The following is an 18,677-nucleotide window of genomic DNA, read 5'->3' as shown; positions in this document are numbered from 1 at the left end:
GTCAAAGAAACCCTAATATGCCGAATGCCGCGTTTGTTTTTTCTTCTTAACATATTCCGTTTCAACTTTCCCAAAATACCCTTGTCAAAATCACCATTTTAACCCAATCAAGTCCCGCCACGTCATAACCACGACTCCCCTTCAGTCACCGATGAATAACATTATCAAAGTCTCCGTGCCCTTGTTTTCTCATACACCTTCTCTTTCTAGATCCACTGACATTCCCGGAAATTCCCGGAAATTCCCAGAGCCCTTTCTTCAACCACTTGTTATTTATCGTTTCTTTTGGATGAATTTTTTAGCATGTTAGCTCTATTTTTCATGTTGTAGAGATCTTTTTTCGCTTTTCTAGTTGTTAGATTTTCTTTTCTTCTTTTTTTGTTCGATTTGGCGCTGGATATTTAGGATTTCGATGCTGTTCATCTGTTGGTTCATCAATTCGTTGATCTATCTCTTAGGTGAGTTATTTTTCAGATATTTGTTTCTTTTTATACTGTATTGTTTGATTTCTCGTAATATTAGGTTCAGATCTCCATATTTTTTTCTTCTTCTTCTTTGAATTAGCTACTTGGAAGTATTTTTTCGAAGAAAGTTTGATGGATCTTTGAGGTTTACAATATGTATGTTATGTTTGCGGCTAAAAGGATAGATTAGTAGATGTGAAAACGGAGATCTGAAGACTTTGTATCTGAACGGCTCAGTTTCTATCCTTGGTTCTGTGTTATTCCATGAAAAGGATGTACTCTATGAGGTTCAATTTGATTTTTGTGGATTGGAAATCTCAGGAACACAACACAAGGCGAATTCAAGATAATTAGTCTTTTTTTTTTTTGGATTCTGTATTAGTTTTGATGTAGGATCTGTAGATCTATGCTTAAGAGATATGTTTTGTAAAGTTTTATAGATAAGAGGATTCTCTGTTTCTTTCCTTCCTTGTACTTGAAACTTAGGCTGTATAATGAGAATTACTGGCTGTCTCCTCCACCCCGATATCCAATTTTCTGTAATTGGGAAAATAGGATGTGATGGGGTTTATTCAATTATGTTTCCTGTCTTTGGTTGTTTGATGCTCTGCAAATTCTGTTACTAGAAAGTCTAACATCGAGTTCTAGGACCTTGCACGAAGAATTAGACTTTTATGCGCAGAGAACAATGTCATTTTGCAACCTTCCATGTATACTATTGAGCATATTGGCTAAGGAGATTTTAGTGCTGTTGATTGTAGATGAAAGTTTGCTAATGCAATATTCTTTAACATGAACTCACATGTAATTCAAACTTGATACTTTTTTTATCAATATGGTTTTATTTCCTGATTTTAATTTACTTCTGAAGAATTCTACCTCATTCGATCAATGAATCGTACCTTACTATGTGATCTGATATTCTCTGCAGCCATTTTGTAGCATCAAGATCTCATAAATACCTTAGTTCACGGAAATGAGCCGCCCACAGGAACCACACAGACAATTTTTCCCCTTTGGGAATCCTTTCCGCTCGATATCTCCCAAAGGTTCGAATTTTTCTTCAAAACTCTGGGCAATATTGAATGATTTTGAGAGAAACCTTGCTGAAAGATTAAGAAAGCTCCATCCATCTGGTAAGGATGATGTTCTTAGCCTTTCTTGGATGATATTAGCTATGGAGTTGCTTTGTGAAACTCACAGTGATGTTAAAAATCTTATCAAGGAGTTAGAGCTCCCTGTGACTGATTGGAATGAGAAATGGATCGATGTCTATTTGGACATCAGTGTGAAATTACTCGATGTCTGCAACGTTGTTAGCTCAGAGCTTTCACACTTGAACCAAAGCAACCTCATGCTCCGATGCATCACCCATAATTTGGATTCTGCGGACTCAAAGCGTCTCACCCGAGCCCGTGCTTCATTAGATGAATGGAGACTGAACATTAGCACGACAAATTCTAGAATTAAGAATTGTTGTGTAATCTTAGACAGCCTTGTAGAATCTCTTGATCTTCCAAAAGTTAAGAACTCAGCCAAGGGTAAGGTTCTAATGCACGCATTGTACGGGGTCAAGGTACAGACAGTTTTTGTGTGCAGTGTCTTTGCCTCAGCCTTCTTAGGTTCCCCAAAACTCTTCGATCTGAAAATTGCCGCTACATATTCGTGGGGACAAACTTTCTCCTCCTTGCAAAGTGATGTAAATAGTGAAATTAGAAGTATATACACCCATGGAAAGTTTACCCCTCTGAAGGAGCTTGAAGCTATTGATCAATGTGTGGCCAATCTTCGTCAAATGATCCCAGAGAATCCTGAAGTCGAAGAAGTTCAACCGCTGAAGAACGTCATATCCGAGTTGGGAGGAAAGGCAGAGAAACTATCAGAAGGTGTACATTTGCTGTCAAAGGAAGTCGACAACTTTTTCCAAATTGTTTTGGCAGGGCGTGATGCGTTACTTTCAAACCTAAGGAAGGTTTGATCATATGGAGCGGATCCGAGGAACACGAAATCAGACCAATTGTGGTGGAGCTAAACTCGAACCTGTGTACAGGGATAATAGGATGGTATCTCTTGTTTTTTCTCTTAACAGAAGAATATTAACTAACCATAGTATAGAGTAGTGTAATATTGCCGTCTTTTGCTTTTTAGTTTTGTTAGATGGAACTTTGAAATGGAAATGTGTAATATGGGGTTTCTATGTTTGAGCATATGTTCTTTATATTCTCCTTGTTGTTACTAGAAACTAAGACGAAATAGTTGATTCTTTTGGTCAAGATCATCCCATCTTTGTCTGAGGTTGACCCTTCTTTGGTTGAGGCAAACCTGTCCGTTTGGGTTAATGTCGATCAATCTTCCGACCACAGAGAGTTAGCCAAGGCTAATCAAAGAGGTCTAACCTAGAGAGACTAGAATCTATTGTGCTCACATCAGAAGATAGACGAGTTCCTCGTGACTTAATGCAAACATATTTGTTTGGTTGCATAAAGATATGCTAGGAATGGGTCATAGCATAATGGTATAGAATGAGAACTTCATCTAGAAGAGGCCTTACTCGAGGCTGAGACCGAGGCCACGACCAAATATCAACCTTATGAGACTAGTGAAGGAAAAGTGAAAGTTGAAGTTTGAGGTTAAGACAAAGAGTCCTCCATAGAAAATTTACTTGTTGAAGATCGAGAAAAAGATAGACAATGTTCATATTTGAAAGGTGCGACAAGTTGTAGGACTGGATCTCGAAGCTCTAATTGAGTCAAAACATTAACCATCAAGTCCTATGATGGTAAAAAGGTTCTCATGGAATATCTTTTAACACTTATCAATTATGGATGGAACTTCATGTCGTTCGACCCATCCAAACTCTAAACTGATGGTTCCTCTAATAAGCCCAAAGATCCTTGCAAATCAATTCTTCATCAAATCAAAGAAGAAAAGCACCAAAGCAACTACTTGGCATACCCTATGGTTAGTCATGAGTTAAACTCATGTCAGAAACTTACCCAAATGGCTAAGTTTGTTATTCTCAACAATTAATAGTTCAAAATCTGGAGACCATCTCGGGTTAGACCAACATCATGCACAAAGTTCATTGCAGAAGATGTGCATTAGAAGACGAACACTTAATTCCATAGAAGAAAAATTATGTAAATGGCTGAATCCATAACAACATTGTTTCTTAGTAAGCTTGTGGTTCAAGGACATATCTCTGTTATAGAAAGGGTCATGTTTGGTATTTTTACAATCTTACAAAAAATGTACACCAAAAGATTACATATACTATTGCTTAATTGTGTGAGATGTGCGCCAGAAACAAGTGAGGTCTCAAAAAGGGTTTGATAGATATTCCTAGAATGACTCGTAGTTTAGGAACACACCTCAAGTAATAGATAGAGCTAATTGTAGTTTACTTATACTCGTAGTCCCTAACGAGTACATCATACAGTACCACAATTTTGCTCATAGGTGGAGAAAGCAGGCTTGGAAACTGGTTGGAATCTAAAATGGGTTTGTCTAGTTACTCAGAAGGATCTAGCTACCAGAAATAAGGTGCAAAAATTGAATTGAATTAAGTGGGCAAAGTCATATCTTTTTTTAAGCCTTTTTCTCCAAATTGGAATGATGAGCAATGATAGTAAGTGTCACATCTAATCATTATTTTTTTTTTAGAGTTTTTCTAATACAAATATGACCTATTTTGATCGAGTTGAGACTAAGTTATATCTAATAAAAATGGTTATAGAACTAACGGGTAACGAGTTTTACTTTCTTTTTTGTATGAGCTTTTTCGTAATTTTAAACGATAGTTTTATCGAGGTTTGACAAATCCTATAAGAGTACCTTAGTGATATATCTATCAAGTCATGTGATCATTCATTCTATAATCAATGTTGCTCTAATATAAATCCATATATATCGTATTTGAAGACTTTCTTAAAAATGGACGTAAAGTGAAAGCAATAAATAATTGACAACATGTGATTGAGATCCGTCCATAGACATAGCCATCCTATGAGAATTATGTCCATTGACTTAATGTGGAGATTCCATATTAGAATTTTCAATGGACTAATTTTGTGTATTACCTTTGATGTAGTCGTCCTTAAAGATGCAATTTCAAAAGATGATTAAATAAAAAAAGACCCATTATTTCTTTAGAAAGGTCGGTCGGGATTGGAGTTCGAAGAAAATTTTCTCCAACTTTTTTCAAAGATAGAGACATATTATAAGTATTAATCCCTGCCTTGACTCTATCAACGCCTTGAATTACCAAACTAAGTATACTTCAATTGGTTAAGACATATAGTTTCAATCAATAGGTCAAATAGGTCAAATGTTCGGATCATTTCACTTCTCCAAATGTCATTGAACTAAAAACTAAATATGAGTTCTTGTTCTTATATTCGAATGTTTTATTTTAATTTTTAATAAAATCAAATTGGTTCTCAATACTTCAATCATTCGTTTCCTTTAAAACTCGTTGCCCAAATGTGAAAATCATCATGGATCGAGAAATAAGAGAGGGAGCAAGAAAGAGAAGAAACAAGAGAAATCGAGAAGAAAACGAGGAGAAGATACAAGAAAAAAAAACTATTTTAAAAAACGAGGTCAAATCTAGAATTAGTTCCACAATTCCAACTCCTCCAATTTGGTCGAACTTTTTCCTTTTTTTTTTCCACTCTTTTGAACAAAATTACATACAAAATGTTCATAAATTATATCTTTAGACATTCTTATACTCTAAAATATTATTTCAATAGTGAAATTCACAAATTTAATATGATATTATCCACTTGAGTATAAATACATCATGACTTTGCTTTGGACGGCTCAAAAAATCTCATGTCAATGGAGATAATATTCTTCCCTAAATGAGTAGATGTGCGACTTTCATCCTCCAACATTAAAAATTCATAAATTTATTCAATAACAAAACTATTTTTAAATTAATAAGTTGAGTAGTCAAAAAAAAAAAAAAAAAATGATCGAAGTCGTCCATGGAGGTGCTAATCAGAGAGCGGATACAGACGCAGGGCTGCCAGTCTCCTCGAAGTCGTCTGGATGAAGGTTCATATGCCTTTCTAACTCTCTTATAAGTCGAACAATCTTGGCAGAAATGCTCACTTACTTTTTTCTGCAAATTTCAACACACTCCTCTTCAAATTTGGCCCTCTCTCCAATTCCCAATTCAGTTTTTGCCTTAATCTAAGTCGATTAATCTTTGTTTCTAATTTTCGATTTAGGTTTTTTCGTGAGTTTTGATCTGTTCACTTCATTGGGGCCTCGGGAGTGTCAATGGAGCCCCGTCCTTTTAATCACCACATCAGGGGAGTGCCCACTCATGGGGGTCAATACATTCAGTACAATATCTATGGCAATCTATTTGAAGTTCCTAGGAAGTATATTCCTCCCATAAGGCCTGTTGGAAGAGGAGCTTATGGAATTGTCTGGTATGAAGCTTCTCTTCTCTGCTTGTTCCTTTTGCTTTTGCTTGTTCTTGTTTCTTCTTTTTCTTTACAACACATTTTTGCTGTGCTGTGTAATTTTTGGAAATAGAGAGCAACAATAGTTTTTAGAAAAGGGAGCTGAAAGTGTGATCAAAACAATCAGTTAGGAAGGACATCTTCAGGGTATTATTACCTTTTACAGATCAATATGGACTGGCTCTTCCTTTTACCTATATTATTTGAGTATATCATCTTCTCTGGCCTCTACAATTTACTAGGTTCGTGTGAGATCCCATATTGGTTGGAGAGAGGAACGGAGCATTCCTTATAAGGGTGTGAAAGCCTCTACCTAGTAGACGCGTTTTACAACCGTGAGGCTGGCGATGATACGTAACGGGCTAAAATGGACAATATTTGCTAGCAGTGGGCTTGGACTGTTACAAATGGTATCAGAGCCAGACACCGGGCAGTGTGCCAGCATGAACGCTGGACTCCTAAGGGGGTGGATTGTAAGATCTCATATCGGTTGAAAAGGGGAATGAAGCATTCCTTATAAGGGTGTGGAAACCTCTCCCTAGCAGACGTGTTTTAAAACCATAAGGCTGATGGTGATACGTAATGGCTGTTACAAATGGTATCAGAACCAGACCACCAAGCAGTATGCAAGCGAGGACACTAGGCCTCCAAGGGGGTGGATTGTGAGATCTCATTTGGTTGGAGAGGGGAACAAGCATTCCTTATGAGGGTGTGGAAACATCTCTCTGGTAGACGTGTTTTAAAACCGTGAGGCTAACAGCGATACATAATAGGTTGTTACAAATGGTATAAAGCAGACACTGGGCGGTGTGCTAGCGAGGACACTGGCCCCCAAGGAGGGTGGATTGTGAGATCCCATATCGGTTGGAGAGAGGAACGAAACATTTCTTACAAGGGTGTAGAACCTCTCCCTAGAAGGCGCGTTTTAAAATCGCTAGGCTGACGGCAATATGTAATGGGCCAAATCAAACAATATCTATTAGTAGTGGGCTTGGGCTGTTACGATTCTCGTCTTGCTATGATCGATGTAAAATTTTTTAAACATGTTTAGGCAATCATTATAGACATTAATCCTTTCTTGTAACGATGAATGTGAGATTTGACATTGTTTCTTATTCCTGCTCTTCTGCATCACATTGACTTGTTCAGATGTATTTCTCATTATTCTCAATGAAAGCTTGGTTTATTACCAGTTACATATTTGTATATGAACAATTAAAGCAAGACATTACTTGTTTGTCTATTCAGTGCTGCTTTGAATTCAGAAACAAATGAAGAGGTTGCAATTAAGAAGGTTGGCAATGCATTTGACAATAGAATTGACGCTAAAAGAACCTTGCGAGAAATCAAGCTTCTTCTACACATGGAACATGATAATGTAAATTTCAGTGTCTATATTACTTCAGATCTTTTATTTACAATATGTAACTTGTTTATGATATCCTTTTCTTGATCTTAATATTACTAATATCTATTAGTTTTTGCCTTATTGGAGTATCCATCGCCATATTAAGTATGAGCATTGAGTATTGACTACACTTTGCTGCTATTATGTGAACCATGTGGGCTAACTTTCTTTCCCCCCAAACTGCAGATTATTGGTCTTGAAGATATTATAAGACCTCCTCAGAAGGAGAATTTCAATGATGTATACCTTGTTTATGAATTGATGGATACTGATCTGAATCAGATAATACGGTCCAACGAATCATTGACTGATGAACATTGTCGGGTTAGCACCTCTCATCTTCTTGCAATTACATAACAATGAACATTTGAATAAGATAGCCTCCAACTTGAGTGGTTTTTGTGGGATCCCACATCGTATCGTTTGGGGAGAAGAACGAAGCATTCTTTATAAGGGTTTGGAAACCTTTTCCTAGCAGACGCATTTTAAATACCTTGAAGGGAAGCCTGAAAGGGAAAGTCCAAAGAGGACAATATCTGCTAGTGGTGGGCTTAGGCTGTTACAAATGGTATCAGAGCCAGACACCGGGTGATGTGCCAGCGAGAAGGTTGAGCTTTGAAGGGGGGTGAACACGAGATGGTGTGCCAGCAAAAACACTGGACCCCAAAGGGGGGGTTGGATTAGGGGTTCCCACATTGATTAGAGAAGGGAACGAGGGCTAACGAGGATGCTGGGTCCCGAAGGGGGATGAAAATTGTGCGATCCCGCATCAGTTGGGGAGAACGAAACATTTTTTATAGGGGTGTGGAAACCTCTCCCTAGCATACGTGTTTTAAGAACTTTGAGGGGAAGCCCGAAAGGAAGAGTCTAAAGAGGACAATATCTGCTAGCGGTGGGCTTAGATTATTACAAATGGTATCATAGCCAGACACCGAGCGATGTGCCAAGAAGAAGGTTAAACCCTAAAGTGGGGTGGATTGTGAGATTCCATATCGGTTGGAGAGGAGAACGAAGCATTTTATAAGGGTGTGGAAACTTCTCCCTACTATATGCATTTTAAAAACCTTGAGGGAAAACTCGAAAGGAACTATCCAAAGAAAACAATATCCGTTAGCGGTATGCTTGGGCTCTTACAGTTTTTTACTTAACTCATGTTCTAAATTTTTTCAGCTTTGTTTCATTCTTAACATCATCAGTTTTTCCTTTAGTCTCTTTCTGTAAGAGGAATCATGAAAAAATTTACACCCTTTTCCCATAGGTGGGATATGATACTTCTTACTAAAGATGAAACACCTTCATAAAGAATTAATGATTATTAGATTTTATCTTCTTTTTCCCAAGCTGTGTATTTTGAATCTTATTAGTACAAGTTTTTGGTCTGCAGTACTTTGTGTACCAGTTGTTACGAGGGCTAAAATACGTACATTCTGCTAACGTTCTACACCGTGATTTGAAACCGAGCAATTTGTTCGTGAATGCAAATTGTGACCTGAAAATTGGAGACTTTGGGCTTGCAAGGACAACTTCTGAAACTGATTTTATGACTGAGTATGTTGTTACTCGGTGGTATCGTGCACCTGAATTGCTTCTTAATTGTTCAGAATACAGTGGAGCAATAGATATCTGGTCTGTTGGCTGTATATTTGGTGAAATTATGCACAGACAACCACTGTTTCCTGGAAGAGACTATGTTCATCAGCTAAAACTTATTACTGAGGTACGCTTGCCTGTTATCAGAATCAGAATCGGCCTTAGTCTAACGGTCCAAGTTCACCGCTAGCAAATATTGTTCTTTTTAGGCTTTTCCTTTCGGGCTTCCCCTCAAGGTTTCTAAAACATGTCTACTAGGGGAGAGGTTTCTACACCCTTATAAAAAATGCTTCGTTCTCCTCCCCAACCAATGTAGGGAGAGGTTTCCACACCCTTATAAAGAATGCTTCGTTCTCCTCCCCAACCGATATAGGGAGAGGTTTCCACACCCTTATAAATAATGTTTCGTTGTCTTCCCCAACCGATATAGAGAGAAGTTTCCACACCCTTAAAAAGAATGGGTGTCTAGATCTGATACCATTCAGTCAAAGTTCATTGCTAGTAGATATTGTCCTCTTTGGGCTTTTCTTTTTGGGCTTCCCCTCAAGGTTTTAAAATGCGTTTGTTAGGGAGAAGTTTCTACACCCTTAGTTCTCCTCCCCAAGTGGATCTCACACTTAGCTTCCTATTTTTCGCTCTTTCCCCAAGTCTGAGTACCGAATGAAAGTAAACTAAATATCTGTTTTCTTTTCCAGTGGGTGTATTTCTATTTTGTGGCACAACCTTCACCATGCCTCTAATCTGACTTTACACTTTTTCTTTTGGTTTATGAAGCTCATTGGATCACCCGATGACTCGAGCCTCGGATTCTTACGAAGCGACAATCCACAAAAATATTTTAGACTTCTTCCTCACTTCCCCAGGCAACAGTTTTCCACTCGATTTCCCACCATGTCTCCTGCTGCAATAGACTTGCTGGAGAAGATGCTCGTCTTCGATCCTACGAAGCGCATTACAGGTATAATTCGAATCGATGACTAGTAAAACTAAACCAACTAGCTCTAAGTCATGCCTTTAACAAGATGAGATTGGGATTTTAAGATTATACATTATTTTCTTCGTTTGGATGATCACCTCGAACCTCGAACGCTTTGCAGTTGATGAGGCGCTGTGCCATCCTTACTTAGCACCTCTTCATGATACCAATGTGGAGCCAGTATGTCCAAGGCCCTTCAGTTTTGATTTCGAGCAGCCATCGTATACCGAAGAACACATTAAGGAACTTGTATGGAGAGAATCCATGAAGTTCAACCCGGATCCCGCTAACTGAGGATCATGTGTGTGTTATCGTTTCAAATTAGATTTTATCTCTTCCAAATTTGAATCCTTCTCGTGGTTAAAAGTGTTCGTGATGGATATTAAGAAAGTTAGATCTAGCACGAGAATAGACGATTCCTAGTTAAAACTTGTTCTATCTTGATGATATATAGAAATTTGTAACATAAAGTTCCTTTCGGAGTGTTAAAGTTTGTTTCTTTAAGCTTGACTCATAGGCTTTGTGATACATTTTTGCTGACCAAGAACCACTCAGGAATGCCCAACAAGTAAGCCATTGAAAATACGTCTAGGAAATAGCCGGTATCAGTTAGTTGGTAGAGCAGAGGACTCAAAATCTTCGTCTCACTAGTTCGCTATGAAAATAAAAAAGGATAATGTGTCGGAAATGGCCGATAAAGACTCATGTAGTTGATGCTAGATTAATCATATTTTGAGTTGGAACAATGATTCAATTCGAAGAGACAAGAATATTTTAATGAAACTCTACCCGTTATTATCGTTTGAGAGTTTAAAATCATATCGATACAAGAACTGAGAACAAAACACCACGAAATAGAGACCAAATACATAGCCTGACCCAATAAACTCAACACTCAACACAACAATACTTTCGACCTAACTCCTATGAGATTTAGGCATTGTTCATCTAATTTTTCATGAGAACCTCATCACTCTTTCAAAAAAGGGCACTTGGAGATTCAAAAGAAAAAGAAGATTGTTGATACGACATGGAAATCTAGGGTTAACTAGAGGAATTTGAACTCGACTAAAATATGAGCAAGAATAAGAAAAAGATAGCGATAGATAGAGCGATACTCTTGAATACAATGAACTAGTCCTAATTTGTTGGCCGGTCGACAGGTGATATTGATGTCAAAGAGGGAGAGGATAGAAATTTTAGCCGAGGGTGATTCTAAAAAGCTTTGCATTTGCTACAACGAATGGATGATAAATCAAGTTCGAGGGTAATGAAAAATAAAGAGAATAACAAACTGATACTGACAACCGATTTAAGAATTGAAGTTCTCGATCGAAAGAAAATCCAGTGCAAATAAGAATTGAAGTTCTCGATGGATAGAGTAATATGGTTAAAGTATGTATATTAATAGTGTAATTTGACCATATTATTATTATTATTATTATTATTATTATTATTATTATTATTATTATGTAATGAATTTTTGCATTAAATTATAATGTATGATAGCTTAATACGGTATCTTTAAAATAATTATGAAGGAACGATGACGTAGCATTTTTTTTTTCTCTTTTGGCATTAAGTTGTATTTTCTTTAATTAAAAAAATAATTAAAATACTTACTTGTTTTACAAAATTAAAAAATTTTAATTCTTTTTTATTAGGTTTGTTGACTATGAGATCGATACTGTTGACTTTCTAAAAGGATGGCTGTTTCTTTTTCCAAATAGTCAATGGTCAAAAAACATGAGGATTTTTTTTTTCTTATATGTTTTATTAAATATCCAACATTTATTTATTTTTATTAAAAAAGAAAAACATAAATATATATATATATAGTTAAATTCCTCTTATGGGTTGATTTTCGAGACTAAGTCAAAGGCTTAGAGAATATTAACGGTCAAAGCAAATAGAGAAACATGCTTGACTTGTTCTCATTAGTCAATGTTTGAGAAAACTTTCATTCTTATTTCTTGATTGGTTTGAATTGCTCAAACATTAATTTTTAAAAAAGAAAAAAAAAATTCTATGTTAGAAAACTATTTAAAATATTATTTTTAAAAAAATAATCATAAACTAACTTTAACTATTTTAATTTTTTTATTAAAATAAGGTCGTCAGTCCATGCATGCCATGCCACGTTTATTATGCAAGAAAAAGTTCATAAAATTCATTTCAATAAAAATAAATATTAATGAAATAACAATAATTTCACAGTAATGGAAACGGTCTTGATTTATCACAAGGGATACAATTTAAATAGAAAATGTAACCATCCTAATTTCATTCTCATGTTCTACATCTTCGTCATCGTATAAAGTGTCTTATCTTTACTTGAAAAAATAAATAGTATTTAAAGAAATATAGTAACCTATTGTTGAGGTTGGTAAATGCAATCATATACAAATATTAAATCCAGATCAGCCAGCCTCGCAAGGGTCTAAAAATATTAAACCTAAACCAGATCAGTCGAGAGGTCGAGCTAGGGCTGTCAGAAAATGCATTTTTCGACTGGCTCTGAATTGCCCAAGTGAAATAAACCGGAGCAATTGTTGTGACTTAATAAATCAAGTGACCTCCTTTATTACAAAGAGTCCAACTCTCACTTTCTCAATCTACCATTTTCTTTTCTTTCTAATTTTTGATTGTTACATAGAGAAATTACAATTGAAGTAAAGTTTGACGGTAAAAAAAATTCAAATGGAAAACATTATTATGTTATCTTAATAATGAAAGCATAACAAAAGGTGGAAAAAACAAAAAATTAAGCCTTTAATTCCATGGTCTTTTTAGTAGATGTCCCCATTCATACATTAGTCTTTTATCTTTGCCTCAAAAATGGTTAATAATAATAAGATATACTCGATCAGTTACCATACTGTTTAGAAAATGTGAACACATGCAACTACTGAAAATGTTTGCTAAAATCACCCCACTTAAATGGTGGTGAAAGTTCTCTATTTATAATCATTTAAGGTAAATTACAAATAATATGGAAAGAACAATAAAAGGAAAGAATAATAAATGAATCCAATATATTTGTCTTTAATAAAATGGCAAATATGGTAAGCCGTAATGTAAGACAAATATCTAGTTGTAATAAACGGTCAACTATCCTTAACACCCCCCCGCAAGCTGAGCGTCAATTTTGAACGAACGTGAAGCTTGGATCTAAAAAATTCGAAGAGAGGTCGAGAAATACTTTTCGTGAAGATGTCAGCAGCTTGGAGATGGGAAGGTACATATTGTGTGCGAAATTTGCCAGCGATAAAAAGTTCTCGATGGAAATGATAATTTAGTTCAACATGTTTGACCCGCTTATGAAAAACGGGATTAGAGCTCAAAAAAATAGCACTTTTGTTATCACTAAGAGTAAAGGGTTGCTGTGAAATAGAGATCTTGAGGTCATGCAAAAGATGCGTAACCCAAAGAAGTTCAATTGTAGTCGTGGCAAGAGCACGATACTCAGATTCACAGCTGGAGCGTGAGACAGTAGGTTGCTTTTTGGCACTCCAAGAAACGAGATTATTACCAAGATAAATTGAATAGCTGGATGTAGAACAACGAGTATCAGGACAACCAGCCCAGTGAGCATCTGAATAAGCGACTAGCATACTAGGAACAGTGGATGGACGAAAGGTAAGACCAAAGTGGAGTGTTTCTTTGACATAGCGAAGAATACATTTAACAGCAAGAAAGTGATCTGCAGTAGGAGCATGCAAGAATTGACTGAAAGAATTGACAGCATAGGCAATATCTAGACGCGTAATAGTCAAGTATTGAAGGGCGCCAACAAGAGATCTATAGAGAGTAGGATCAAAGAAAGGAGAACCATCAGCAGTCAGGTGTTGAGAAACAACCATGGGAGTGTGGACTGGTTTGCTATCGAGCAACTGAGCACGAGTAAGAATATCTCGAACATATTTTAACTGACTAAGAAAGAGACCATCAGGAGTGGGTGAAGCTTCAAGACCAAGAAAGTAACTGAGAGAGCCCAAATTTGGTAGCAAACTCAGAATGAAGCTTGCGAGTAAAGCTGTCAATAAAGATGAGTTGTTGCCGATAACAATGATGACATCAACATAAAGAAGCATATAGATAAGGTTAGATTGCTGATGAAAGACAAAAGGGGACGTATCAGCGCGATTGCAAGAAAAACTAAGGACGTGTCAGCTCGTCTGCAAGAAAAATCAAGTGTGAGAAGAAATGAGCTAAAACACTAAAACCAGAGCTTGCTTTAAACCATAGAGGGCTTTCTTTAATAGACAAACATGAGTGGGAAATCAAGGATAAATATACCCAGGAGGTTGTTCCATATGAACATGTTCAATAAGAGTTCCATTGAGAAAAGCATTCTTGACATCAAGTTGTCGAAGAGGCCATTTATTTGTGACTCCAATAGAAAGCACAACACGGACAGTGGTAGCTTTGACAATCGGACTGAAAGTGTCAGTGTAGTCAAGACCAGGAACCTGAGTATAACCTTTAGCAACAAGACGAGCCTTGAAACGCTCGACAAATCCATCAGACAAATATTTAATACGAAACACCCATTTAGAGCCCATGATGTTGGTGTTGGCAGGGCGAGGAACCAAAAGTATCATTTTGTTGTAAAGCTCGAATTTCTTCATCCATTGCAGCAACCCAAGCATGATTCTTAGTCGCAGATTTGAATCATTTTGGCTCAGTGGATGCAAAGAAGAGCAGAAAGAAGTCCAGATGAGCCCAAAATACCAATATTTGTTGGATGACAAGTCTTGAATATATCAACTTTGACTCATGTGATCATAGGATGAGAGCCCAAAGAAGAGGAATCAACAGTAAGTTCAATAGAGGTCGGATAAGAAGTCGAGGGTGGCAAAGTAGAACCTGCACGAGAAGTATCAACCTGCATAGACTCATCCACAAGGTCAGAATAAATATCACACAGGGATGAACTAGATCGAGGAATGTGCGATGATGAAGTGGTAGGGGAGGATGAATCAATATGATAAAGATGTGGTTCCAAGAAATTTGAAATATGAAGAGAGAAAAAGGTTGGGCCTGGGAGCTAGGGATAGCAGGAAAGTGAGTTTCATCAAATTGAGCATGACGGGTGATATATAGCTTAGTGGTGGTGGGATCAAGACAGCAGAACCCTTTATGAGCAGGACTATAACCCAAAAAAAATACAACGAATGTTGCGGGAAGAAAGCTTGTTAGGCATATAATCACGCAAGTAAAGATAAACACGACAACCAAAGGGATGAAAATTGTCATAATGCGGAGAGTAGCTATAGAGGAGTTCAAAGGGTGACTTACCTCCAAGAAGTGGAGTAGGCAACCGGTTGATAATATAAGCTATAGTGCTGAAGGCGTCAACCCAAAAACGTGGAGAAAAATGGGAGTGAAAGAGAAGGGTCAAGCCAGTCTCAGTCACATGAGGGTGTTTTCTCTCAGCACGACCATTTTGAGCAGATGTATATGGACAAGAGAGTTGATGGTGGATGCTAGAAGTACGTAAATGAGATTTGAAACAAGTGCTAGTAAATTCAAACCTCAATCGCTTTGAAATACCTTGGTATGAGAAGAATATTGATTTTCCACAAATTTTTGAAATTGAAGAAAAATATCAAAGAAATCAGATTTAAATTTTAAAGGGTAAAACCAAGTGAATCGAGAATAATCATCAATGAAAATAACATAGTAAAGAAAACCCGAATTTGATTTGACAGAGGAAGAACTCCAAAGATCACAATGAATAAGATCTAACACATGAGACGGTTGGGTTTTATGTCCTAAAATTCATAGTTTGTAAACACAAACATATTCTATTTTCAATAAAGTTATTATTGTTGTTTATTAAGTAAAGATTGTTATTGAATAAAGTGAACTTTACGATCATTAATCTAAATCCAATAAACGAAGAACACTCTGGCTATAGTATGATTACTTGAACTATATGTAGAGACATAAGAGTTGATCAAGTTCAAGTATATAGTCAAAATGATCTCTAATATAAGGATAAGGCTGAGTACCTTATTCTGAGGACACTATGGATGCGGTCCACTTCTGTATATGATATAAACAATGTGATCACTAAAATTGTACATGTGAAGATATGTGAGTGGAGGTGTCCTATGCAATGGGTATTGCATAAGATCGGACCATGAAGAAAATCACTCTCACTTTATAATGTCATTTACTGTTGAGACTAATTTTCTTTTCATTCGATGATCTAGGTAACTCGATTTTAATCCTGAGCTAACCATGAACTCCTGTTTATTCAGAATTATCCTTAGATTTGATGGGTGAGAGTTGCTCAAGTTCGCCGACTCAATAAGCCTCCCATTTCATGGGTAAGACTGGGTAAATGGCTGAAAACGTGGGGTGCAAGATGGAATTCACTCCTACCCACTTTTAGGGATAGAAGAGAGGTAGTTCCCTTAAGTACTGACTCCAGATCTTGAACAAGGGACCCCACTCTCTCATTGGCATGAGAGGGATTCGGTTTACTGGTTTGACCACAAACTAATTGTTCATTAGAAGATCGGTGAGACATAAGGAACAAGAAGTAACTTCAAGGGTAAAACGATAAATTGACCCAGCTCTAGTTACGAACAACCTGTGAAGGATTGACTTACTAATCATGGTTATATCAAATGGACAGAAATATATCTATACTGAGGGGAGTGCAACTACTAGTCTATAGTGGAGTGTCCTAGTAGTTAACGAATGTTGGTTAACAAGTTAATGAGTTTAACTGGTTAATCTTGGATCGTTAGAACCTATGATCTATAGGTTTATTAGGTCCCTCTGGTAGCTCATATCAGACTAAACCATAAAATAGTGTGACGAGTGTGTTCGAAGTGTTCGAATTCAAATTAGGGAGAATGCACTACATATATACGATATATTTAACCGCAATTTTGTTTTATTTACGAATTAAACAAAAAGAGAGAATCTGAGATATTTAAATATTTTAATCAAATATGTGTCCGAATTAATTTGGATTGACATTTGAATTAAAATTAAATATTAATTAAATAGTTTAATTGATCATTTAATATTACTTTAATTTGAAATTAATAATTCAAATTGATGGTTGAATCAAAATAAAAAATTCAAAATGTTGACTTCATTTAATGTAAAAATTCATGTTAGTGGAATTTTGAGGTGTCAAAATTTGGTTTAACCAAACTTGCATGCTTGCCAAATAAACCCCACAAATTTGAGTGAAATTTCGAGTGTCAAAATTTGGTTAACTCAAGCATGCTGCTTGCCACATAACCCCAAACATTTGAGTGAAATTTTGAATGTCAAAATTAGGTGATCTCAAATTTGCATGAACATGCAAATATGACTCTATAAAAAGAGTGATCATAAAACATGAAAGGTCTTCTTCTTGGTGAAAAACCTGGAGAAAAACCTCTCACAAACACTCTCTTCATATATACAAAATCCCTCCCAAGTTTAGTCACTCACCGGATTCCACAATCCTGTTCTAAGGCCGGAGGATAGTGGAGAAGACACTAGTGGTGGTTCAAAACCGGTTCGTGAGGAAAAAGGAATTTGAACTACAAAAGGTTAGTATTCAAACTCATTAAGTTTTAATACTTATGAACATGCTAGTTATTTACTATAATTGATGTTCTAAAAGTGCCTAAGAACCAAATTGCTTCCGCATGTGTTATATTAACACCATCAGAGACAACCTACGTTCATTGTGGGAATAAGCAATCGATGACTTTTTGCAAACTGACAAGTACTACAAAGTGATTGAGAAGGCAATAAAAACATAAGAGAAAGATGACATTTTCTATTTAAAAAAGAAATAACAAAATGATTCACATGACCCAGGCGAGCATGCCATAAGTCATATGAAGCATGTAAAGATTTGTTATTAAGTACTGAAATAAAAGCAGGGTTGCCGCGCTCCAACACATATAACTGTCCATCTCTTTTACTAGTTGTCACTACCCTTCCTATTTGACGATTCTGAATAGTAAAAATATTATTAGTAAATTTAACGGAGAAAGAAAAATCAGACGTTATTTACTGATTGGAAGAAGATTTTTAGTGAGATGAGGAACAACCAAGACATCTAATAAGTGAATATTTGGAACAGGAGAAAGAGTACCGATGTGGGTAATAGGCAGCGATGCATCGTTTCCTACGATCACAGAGTCTTTACCCCTGTAATTTTTAAACTGTTCTAAAATAGATGGATCGGCGGTCATATGGGCCGAAGCCCCAGTATCTAGAAACCAATCAGCAGCATCGGGTCCAGCAATAGAACAGGACGTGTTGAAGGCTTTAGCAAGGTGAGCATGAGTAGAATCAGGTTGAACATACCGTTGATTGCAGCGGTCAGCATAATGACCCTCTTTGCGGCATATTTGGCAGTGAGGTGGTCGACGACCCTAACCTAAGTGGGTTCGTCATCGATTGGAAGAGTTGTTTTTGTGGAAATAAGAACGATCTCGCTGATTGGTAGAGGAAGGAGGGTGGCTTCCATGGGTGCGACCACGATTAGTGGCTGTAAATGTTGTAGGAGTGGAGTCAGAGAACTCAAGGGAGCGTTGAAACAACTCAAAATTTTCAGCTTTAGAGACTAAATCTGCAAAACAGGGGATAGGGGTGAAAGTCATCTGGCAGTAGAAAAAGCTGAAAAATCGGTGCCGAGTCCACGAAGGAACCAGTGAACTTTATCAATGTCCTCGACGGGTCTGCCAATGGCATGAAGTTGGTCACAAATTGTTTTGAAGGCACGGACATACTCA

General features: G+C 36.7%; 2 protein-coding genes across 3 annotated transcripts; both read left to right on the top strand.

The window, feature by feature from the left end:
• Positions 1-164: 164 nt before the first annotated feature.
• On the top strand, positions 165-2,682 carry LOC111499286 (protein BPS1, chloroplastic-like). 2 transcript variants are annotated; one of them, XM_023150842.1, is made up of 2 exons: positions 165-269; positions 1,396-2,682. In XM_023150842.1, the coding sequence occupies exon 2, from the start codon at positions 1,441-1,443 to the stop codon at positions 2,440-2,442; it is 1,002 nt and encodes a 333-aa protein (XP_023006610.1). In that variant the 5' UTR covers positions 165-269; positions 1,396-1,440; the 3' UTR covers positions 2,443-2,682. The 2 variants fall into 2 exon arrangements, with proteins under 2 accessions (XP_023006610.1, XP_023006608.1); XM_023150840.1 differs by lacking the exon at positions 165-269 and adding an exon at positions 293-458.
• Positions 2,683-5,446: 2,764 nt separating this feature from the next.
• Positions 5,447-10,425, top strand: LOC111499276 (mitogen-activated protein kinase homolog MMK2-like). Its single transcript, XM_023150827.1, has 7 exons — positions 5,447-5,525; positions 5,702-5,908; positions 7,190-7,319; positions 7,536-7,673; positions 8,734-9,066; positions 9,714-9,897; positions 10,037-10,425. Exons 2-7 carry the CDS (start codon positions 5,754-5,756, stop codon positions 10,207-10,209), a joined length of 1,113 nt encoding a protein of 370 aa, XP_023006595.1. The 5' UTR covers positions 5,447-5,525; positions 5,702-5,753; the 3' UTR covers positions 10,210-10,425.
• Positions 10,426-18,677: the final 8,252 nt, after the last annotated feature.

This window comes from Cucurbita maxima, unplaced genomic scaffold (assembly GCF_002738345.1).
Source record: "Cucurbita maxima cultivar Rimu unplaced genomic scaffold, Cmax_1.0 Cma_Scf00026, whole genome shotgun sequence".
NCBI classification, from domain to species: domain Eukaryota; kingdom Viridiplantae; phylum Streptophyta; class Magnoliopsida; order Cucurbitales; family Cucurbitaceae; genus Cucurbita; species Cucurbita maxima.
Note: the sequence above shows the minus strand (reverse complement) of the source record. Positions and strands in the feature narration are given on the sequence as shown.

Coding starts and splice junctions, on each gene's coding strand:
- LOC111499286 (XM_023150842.1), top strand. CDS start 1,441: ATGAGCCGCCCACAGGAACCACACAGACAATTTTTCCCCTTTGGGAAT.
- LOC111499276 (XM_023150827.1), top strand. CDS start 5,754: ATGGAGCCCCGTCCTTTTAATCACCACATCAGGGGAGTGCCCACTCAT. Junction 7,674..8,733: donor TGACTGATGAACATTGTCGG/GTTAGCACCTCT, acceptor TTTGGTCTGCAG/TACTTTGTGTACCAGTTGTT. Junction 9,067..9,713: donor AGCTAAAACTTATTACTGAG/GTACGCTTGCCT, acceptor TGGTTTATGAAG/CTCATTGGATCACCCGATGA.